Raw genomic sequence first — 9,072 nt, forward strand, 5'->3', positions numbered from 1 at the left:
ATTAGTGACAATATAAGTGGTGGAGTGTTTAAAAACAAACAAATAAAAAGCACACCCCCACAAATTAGCTTTGTTTCGTCCTAGATCTACTCAGGATTTAATGTGGGTTACACACTCATTTGAAAAAGCACATTGTCCTCGTTTGGGCTCATGTAGGCTACATCACAGTTTGACACCAGCATCAAATTTGCTTGGCTACAAAACCAATTGGACAAAAATACGTCAAACAGACTGAGAGAAATCACGGTGAGCGCCAATTTGACCTTATTCTTACCGCAAATAATGGGAAGTGAAACATGTGACGGCAGGTGATTCACTCTGTCTGCAGACATCGACACCCCTCCATGTCTCAAGTTTTAGGGCTAAGAACGAGCTACAGCAAAACAAATGTAAATACATATTTCAGAATAAAATATACGGTTTCCAAATTATGAATTTACATGATTAACAATATGATAATCCGATCATCAAACATTGTGGAAGATAAAGGGTAAATTGTTGAATTTGCGTTGCTAGGAAACAGCTTGGATCCAAGTTTGGCCTATTTCGCCAAACATTTAAACATGAAATAACTTCAGATTGTGTTTGAGTGGTACTGCAGACCAACGAGGCAATAGTGCCACTTAGTGGAGAAGATGAAATCCTGCATTTCTGCTGCAGAGCTGTCAGCCATATTCTAATTTCACCATCTAGTCTGAGCTATTGCTTTGATAGTGTCTACAAATGCTGTGTAGACTATCGGTTCATAGGAGGTAAAGATATTATACTAGAGTCCTTTATTGATCTGAGAGGAGTCAGCAGCACAGAGACAGGCTTAGAGGAAAGGAAAACAGATGAAGAAGCTATAAGTTACAGTTATGGCATACAAAATGTATAAAACCCAATGTATAATAAAGGGTGCTCAGCTAGTATAACTTGCATTTCATAGAACTGTGGAACTATGTGTGCATTAGAAATACAGCAGTGCCGGTGCAGTAGCCAATACATTAGAGCAGTGGTTCTCAAACTTTTTTCAATAATGTACCCCCTTTGAAAAAAAAAATTCAGCCACGTACCCCCTGATCAGCGCAAAAACAATTTGTTAAGGAAAAAAAGCCTATATAAAGAGGTACAGTACATCGCTGCACCATCAGTGTCTGATTTATTAAAACAACAACATTGTAACTGAGAAACACTTAAATGCTACATTTCAAATGTTTACAATCCATCACTAAATTCATGGCAAACCAATTTTAACATCATGCAATAACACTAAGACGACATTAGTTGCATTGAACTGATCTTTTTAATAAGTTGTACTTAAAATGTAGTGAGAAACATGGGCTTGTGCTTCACTGAGGATCTTTGTCATTCTGACAGGGAGGCAAACTGCAGTTATTACACTTCGCACTTTGAAATATGTGTAACTCTGTTAATATAAAACCCACACTGCTCAAACTTCGTTACTTTTCCTAAAATTGGTATATTTATTTATTTATTTTGGGGCGTGGGGAACGAAGAGAACAAAATATATGAGCATGGGATTTTGACCCCTCATATAACATGCATAATGCTGCGCTATACTTTGCGGCCACACGCCGTTGCCAAGCAACGCTTATTGTTTAGGTGTCCTTTGATTAGCAGGCAGTCAAATAATTAACTAGAACTATCTAGATCTGATAGATTTGGACATAAACGCGAGTGAAGTATAACCGGACTCGAGAGAGAGATCAGATCAGCTGCTGCTGACGGAGAACACGCAGCTCTGCATGATCACAGCTCCGCCCCTGTGACGGACCGTTGAGCTGAGCAAAAATACACTAAGAGTTAGACCTAACACACTTAGCTAGTTTATCTACTCTGGAACTAGCTAAACTAGTTATAAATATATGTATTCTTTACTGTCGGGTCACTTATTACAGGTTCAGCGAGCTGCACGAGACTGACGGGCTGTCAGGAGAGGGAGAGGAAAAGAGAGCACCACGTTTATTTTTCCCATTTTATTATCCAGAATTACTGTAAACCTTTGAATAAAGTTGTTAATCTACTATTAGTAGTTTGTTTAAATGCATTACTTATGTTTTTTTTTTCCATTAACATACAAATAAATCTCACGTACCCCCACCAGTACTCCAACGTACCCCTAGGGGTCCGCGTACCCCCATTTGAGAACCACTGCATTAGAGTATATTTGTTGTATAGCCCTCTTTAATATAATACATATGCATGCAATTAACACATTTTTTTTTTTTTTTTACCTGATTCAACAGATTTGAACCTTTTTCCAAGACCTATATTCTGACTGGTTTATAACTTCAGTCAAAACTAAGAAACTTTATAAACTATGTCATGCTGCAATGACAGTTTATTCCCTTCGGTTAAGACGCTGAGTGTTATTTGCAGTAATCTATATTCGGTGCAATCCTTTGGAAGAGACCTGGCGTCTGTGCCTTCTGAGTACAAAATTGTGTAACTTAGGGGAAATGTGCTCAGCGCAAGAAGAGGAAGTGTCTAGAAACATGCGTTGTGTATGTTTCTCACAGAACAGAAATAGGAAGTATGAAGAGTACAGGAAAAAACAGATCCACAGTGACACAACTGTTTCAACTGTAAACCGTAGAGGTCTTGCAAATACTAAAGTAGCTGTTCTTCTGAGTTTCTGAGGGGCTTCTGGTATACAAGATGAATGAGACACTGGAAAGGACTACAGACTGTCCTTTGCCACTTGTTGGAGATGAGTCCAGCCGAGTCCAGGAGGAAAACAGTCAGACGGGCTCAACTGAATTACGTTGGGAAGATGGCGGTCTACCTGTGGAGCTGCAGAGAGGGATGGAGACCCTACGAGTGAACAGAGAACTGACCGATGTGGTGCTGCGTGTTCAGGGACATGACTTCCCTAGTCATAGAGCCATACTTGCTGCTGCCAGTCATTACTTCAGGTAAAAATAAAACCAGTACTGTCTAACTCCACTGTGACGGCACTGCTAGTGTGACTGAATTCATGTTTTATTTCTGTAGGGCTATGTTTTGCAATGGTCTAAAAGAGAGCCATGAGGAGTGTGTGGAAATAAAGGGTTTGGACAGTGGGACGATGCACTCTCTCCTGGAGTATACCTACACCAGCCGGGCCCTCCTCACACACTCCAATGTCCAGAGAATACTAGAGGCTGCCAGTCAATTTCAGGTGAAACAATTACTTACTTTATAAGATAATGACATGCCTTTACGTAAATGCATTGACTTCCAAATCTTCTTAACCTATAAAGATATGAGATGATAAACATATCCTCACAACATAAATAAACCTGCTATGAAAAACATTTCCTTTTAATCTTGACACATTTTTGACGGCCAATTTGGTGTGAAGAAGTTTTATCAGATGAGTAACACTTTCTCATTTATGTCACATTGATCACACGCATGATAATGCTTTTCTTCACTGGAAGCAAAAACTAAAATTACCAGTATTCAAAGTTCAAACCCAACAGTTTACTTTTAACACAATATAGATGCCACTATTATTGTGTCAAACAATGGTACACAAGTGATGCAGAAAGCACATTTATTTACATTCAGAAAGACTGAGACTAGAAAAAGACGCAGAACGCAAGCAGAACGACATATATATATTCCTCAAATGGTTTTCATCACCTCACCCTTTCCCCCATTCAGTGGAACAAACATCTGACTAAGTAAGAATTGAGAGAAAGAGGGAAGTGAAAGTTGCACTGTTGTTTACACTTTGGATCAGTTTTCCATACAAGCTTAAATTAACCACACAGCTGTGCCACTCAGAGGGGGGAGGCACATGTTTGTGTTTCTATACTTCTATTTTTGTGGCGAGTAATTTGAATTTTTGGAAATAATTTTAAAAAAGCAATCTTGTTGTTACTTGCATGTTTTGTTTATTTTAGGGTTACAATGTATTTAGTTTAGAATTAAATTAACATTTAGGATACATTTGGCGATATGCATGTGATAATAATAACTTTATGAAGCACTTTTTAAAAATTGGGTAACAATGTTATTATTGGTAAATCCAACACAGTAAAATGTTAAAATTATTAGATTACAACAACAAAAAAGTAGATTTCAAAATAAATAAAATATTGCAACATTGAGGCGCACATAGCATTTTTAATCTTGAGTTAGTTGTTGTTATGTTATGGCCCTCGTCAACTTTTAGGTTTCTAAGACCATGTTCCTGTTGTCATGTTTCCTTTTGCACAACTCTTTTGAAATTCTGGTGTGGCTCATAATTCTTTGAAATGTGGTTTAATCTTTTTATCGCTGACATCTTTTAGAAACACTGAACGTGTACATCAGTCATTTCAAAAGATCCATCTTAAAAGTTCTACTAACGCCTACGCTGTCATTTTTAGTTCCTACGAGTTGTGGAGGCCTGTGCTGGCTTTCTGAGCAAGTCCCTGCACCTGGAGAGTTGCATTGGGATCCTGAATCTTGCTGATAGCCATGCCTTGCCGGCCTTGAAGACGAGTGCTCAGGACTTCATCACCACTCAGTTCTCCCAGGTAGTCCAGCAGCAGGACTTCCTGGAGCTGCCAGCTGATTCGCTGGAGGCTGTCCTGCAGAGGGATGACCTTGACGTGAAGTGTGAGGAGTGTGTTTTTGAAGCTCTCATGCACTGGGTGAGAGCCCGGCAGGATGAACGCTATCCTTCACTGGTCAGGTTGCTCTCACATGTGCGACTGCCTCTGTTGGAGCCTGCTTACTTTGTAGAAAAAGTTGAGTCAGATGAACTGATTCGCCGCTGCAGTGAGGCTTTTCCTTTGCTGCAAGAGGCCCGCATCTATCACCTCTCTGGCAGTGAGGTCAGTACATAGGAAGGACCACAAATGTGTTGTTGAGTCATCATTTCTTAATACAATGCTAGTAGGGCTAGGCCTTTTTAGGAACATCACTTTGTCCACCAGTGAGAAGAGTCAAAGTCAAAAAATCAAAGTCAACTGTATTGTCAATATTTCAGTTTGTGTGTACTACAGACAGAGATCGAAATACCGTTTCCCACAATGTATTTTACAAAAATACAAATATATATACAAATATGTATAAAATATGTATATCCTATACACAATCGACAGACACATTTATACATATGCACACATTAAGATAAAAACACAAAAATCAATATACAAAATAACAGTCACTTCAATATCTTTGGGAATGTACATTAGTGCAAGATTCTGGAGCTGTCAAATACTAACACTGAGAGAAACAATCATTTTGTGATAAAATAACTACTGCTTTGTTTCATTGTTTTATAGTTTAATGTGCTTTTTACATGTTTGACATCTTAGGTGGTCTCTGAACGAACCAAACCTCGTGTGCAGCACTATCTGTCCGAGGTGTTCCTGATCATTGGAGGCTGCACTAAAGATGAACGCTTTATTTCGACGGTCACCTGTCTGGACCCCCTCAGGCGCAGCAGGCTGGAGGTAGCCAAGTTGCCAATCACAGAGATGGAGGACGAATCACAAAACAAGAAATGGGTGGAGTTTGCATGCATCACCTTTCGCAATGAAGTGTACATATCTGGTGAGAGAGGTCGCATGTTACATTTATTGTTATTTATATGGAAAGGCTTAGTTACTGTGACATGTGTAGGAAATTCCCTTCAGTGCAGATGAAAGTGAAAATGTTCTCCCTCTACTGAGAATTGATGTGCCAAGTTATGTTTTCTTTTAAAAATGTTATAACTAAAACCTAAAGTGTTATTCTCTTTTGCATCTTCATTGTGTTAACAGTTTGTTGTGAATGGTGCTAGGCTTCTGTTATTCAAAGAATCTGATGGCTAAGTCAGTGAGAAAAGTACAGCTGAACAGAAAAACTGGAGGATGTGGTTTAATCTGCCGTTACAGTTGTAGAAGGTTGAGGTGTTTCCAAACTCAGGAACTGACACCCCAGCCGGGGTAATTTTAACCGTTCAGAAACTTGTACACTGTGATTCTGAGTTCAGACTAGGTCACGGCATTTTAGATCAGTGTGAAAGGTGTGTGGTCCAATAAGGCACATTTAGAGTCATAATTCAGCGAAACATCAATGTTTTATGACAGTTGTCTCTAATGTTTCCAATTGCAGGAGGTAAAGAGACACAAAATGATGTTTGGAAATATAATGGCGCCCTGGACAAGTGGATCCAGATCGAGCCCCTGACCACAGGGCGCTGGAGACACAAGATGGCCGTTCATGGAGGGAAGGTTTATGCACTGGGGGGATTCGAAGGAGTTCAGAGACTTGATAGTGTAGAGGCTTATGATCCCTTTCACAATCGCTGGACACAGGTAAACATACAGGACTTCTATAAAAGGGGTGTTTTTGTGTAAAATTACAGCAACTGTTCCTTTAAGCAGATCTCAAATGGCCTTTATGTAGAGTCGCATTTTGTAATCAGCAGCTGGAAAGTGAATACAGAATGACTTTGGGCTGTTCAAGCTAACAGATGCTGATTCTCTAGGTCTGGTTGCAGCTCCTGAACTTGCAAGTATAGAATTTGAGAAAAAGTATAATTTGGAACATAATATAATAAAACAAAAACACACTCTAAAAAGAGCATTTTTTAAATACATGTTTTAATTATCAATGTTTCTGTATATTATTACCACAATTAGATCATGTCTTTATCTTTATCATTAATATGAATTCATTTATTTATTAAATAAATATTGAAAACATTAGATCTAAATGATAACCGTTATTATTATTATTATTATTATTATTATATGCATAAGGTGTTAAATGATTTACATATTTTACACTATTTATTCCTCACACATTTATTTATATGTGTCTGTTTGGTTCTGCTTGCAGGTGACACCTCTTGCTGTAGGTGTGAGCTCCTTCGCGGCTTCGAGCTTTGACAGATGGATCTATGTGATTGGTGGCGGGCCCAATGGAAAGTTGGCAACTGATAAGGTTCAGTGCTGGGAACCAGGGACAGACAGCTGGGAGCTGCGGGCACCCATCCCCATCGAAACCAAATGCACTAATGCAGTCACATTCAAAAAATGCATCTATATAGTTGGTAAGTGGATAGTAACTAAATACATGTACTTGACATGGATCTTTTCACAACAAGCTTATTCTAAACTGATTTGATAATATATTTTACTTTTATCTCCAATATTTTTGTTTGCATGTTAAATATGATGCATTTAAATATATTCATGAAATACCAATACATCCAAAAGTAAATATTAACTTTAGCTAAAACAATGTAATGCTAATTACAGTACACATGCATTTAACATTCATAATAATCCAATTAAATTTATTAGTATAACATTTTAGGGATTTTTGTTTTTGAAATTCTCAACACATTTTAAAATAAATTGTATATGCTTTTCCTTAAATGGCATTTTCAGAGCAGGTGTTTATTTCTACCAGACTATTTTTGTTTTGAAATATCACTATCTTTACGTGATTAAAAGATTGAAATATTTCCTCCACCACTGGCTTTAAATTTAGTGTGTTTCATCATGTTATTTAAGTTTATGTTTAGTGTGTAATGTTTATAGTATGTTATTATTAAAGTATAGAAGAGCAGTTTAATTGTTTTTCAATAATTAGGTTTTTGTCAGGTTTATTGGTGAGACATTAATGTGCGCGTATGTATATCTTTAATATGGTGTCTTTATTTGCTTCCAGGTGGAGCCATGCATGCCATGTACTGCTATTCACCTCTGTCCGACTCCTGGTCCCTTGTGACCCGTCTGGGGGAGAGGGCGAGCTGCGCCATCGCTGCCTGCAACAACAAACTCTTCATCACCGGGGGACGGGATAACAAGAACCAAGTCATCTCCACAGTGATGTGCTGGGACGTTGGTCGAGGGGTGTTAACAGAGGAGTGTGTTTTACCTATGGGAGTGTCGCACCATGGCAGTGTGACACTCATGAAGTCCTACACACACATACACAGAATAACACCTGCTTAAGAAGGCCAATGACAAAGACTTCTGTGAACGGACGTTGTTGTTGACAGAAAAGAGGAAAGTGACCAAAATGATGTAAATAAAGATATTTTTTAAAGCATGTCTTTGTTCTTCATTTCTATGTGTGAGACTTGAAATACTAGAAGTCAATCCCTATGTTTATCATTAACCTGTTCCACCCTGAGCCTGTTTTTCAGGTCTCAGGCTCGAAAATGACATTCCCAGAACAAATGACCAAATCTTCCCTTCTAAAAGGGTTAAATTAATAATCTTTGAGTGAGTTGGATGTAGAAAAGTCAGAATCAATATAGATGTTTTTTATTTTAAAGAAAATTCAGATTGAACATAGTAAAAAAACTGTAAATTATAGTGTCCATCCAAAAATTTTGTTTTACTTATAGTGAAAACTACCCTTGGATGATGGGTTAGTAGACTAAAAGCTTTAGGAATCCAAAGTACAACATATAATAAGTACCCTGTATTTTTTCTCGTTTTAATGCCATTAAACACGTCTTTTGATCAGATTGACAGCTACGGTGAGACGATCTCCCGTAAAAGCTCCATAAAGGTACGTGTTGTGATGTCTGTGTTTGCTTCCCCTGTCGCGAGTTTGGATCGCTCAGTGATGATACTATACCTATATAATCTGTGGAATCTCAGTTTTAATCGGATATATTGTATGTGCAGTTACGATAAGTAATAAGTGTATCTTTATCTTGAATTCTGTGCCAAAGTCAGTTTGCATTTTTTTGCTCAGGGATCATTTAGACGCTTCTTATGAGACTTGTGTTTTGTTTTGGTAAAAATGGTTCATATCTTCAGTTAGCTGAGATTATTCCCATTAATCTGGTGCTACACATTAATAGTTTCATAAATGTTAGAAGCCCTGAGACACAGTCTCGAAAAAAAACGTTGGGGGGGGGCCCCTGTGAGGCTTAACAGGTACAGTACAATGTAATATAACAGCAGTCATTGTTAAAACTGAATTGTACTGATAAAATAATATGTACAACAGTTGCCTTTAAAAGATGAATTGGTATACAGTTCAATACTTTTAATACCAATAATTACATTGTTTTAATGGATTCTACAGTTGCAAAGACATACTAAGCAATGACAGTTGCTAACATAGAAACAATGTTTT

General features: G+C 37.9%; 1 protein-coding gene across 1 annotated transcript; it reads left to right on the top strand.

Annotated features, from left to right (window-relative positions):
- Positions 1-2,315: 2,315 nt before the first annotated feature.
- Positions 2,316-8,028, top strand: klhl6 (kelch-like family member 6). Its single transcript, XM_034213479.1, has 7 exons — positions 2,316-2,918; positions 2,998-3,163; positions 4,362-4,811; positions 5,298-5,535; positions 6,079-6,281; positions 6,808-7,021; positions 7,645-8,028. The coding sequence occupies exons 1-7, from the start codon at positions 2,662-2,664 to the stop codon at positions 7,929-7,931; spliced, it is 1,815 nt and encodes a 604-aa protein (XP_034069370.1). The 5' UTR covers positions 2,316-2,661; the 3' UTR covers positions 7,932-8,028.
- The last annotated feature ends 1,044 nt before the right edge of the window (positions 8,029-9,072 follow it).

This window comes from Gymnodraco acuticeps, unplaced genomic scaffold (genome assembly GCF_902827175.1).
Source record: "Gymnodraco acuticeps unplaced genomic scaffold, fGymAcu1.1, whole genome shotgun sequence".
NCBI lineage: Eukaryota > Metazoa > Chordata > Actinopteri > Perciformes > Bathydraconidae > Gymnodraco > Gymnodraco acuticeps.

What these genes read in the sequence shown, in the direction of transcription:
- klhl6 (XM_034213479.1), top strand. Translation starts at nt 2,662, where the DNA reads ATGAATGAGACACTGGAAAGGACTACAGACTGTCCTTTGCCACTTGTT. An exon ending in GCTGCCAGTCATTACTTCAG is followed by an intron (nt 2,919 to 2,997) that starts GTAAAAATAAAA and finishes TTATTTCTGTAG; the next exon opens with GGCTATGTTTTGCAATGGTC. An exon ending in ATCACCTCTCTGGCAGTGAG is followed by an intron (nt 4,812 to 5,297) that starts GTCAGTACATAG and finishes TTGACATCTTAG; the next exon opens with GTGGTCTCTGAACGAACCAA.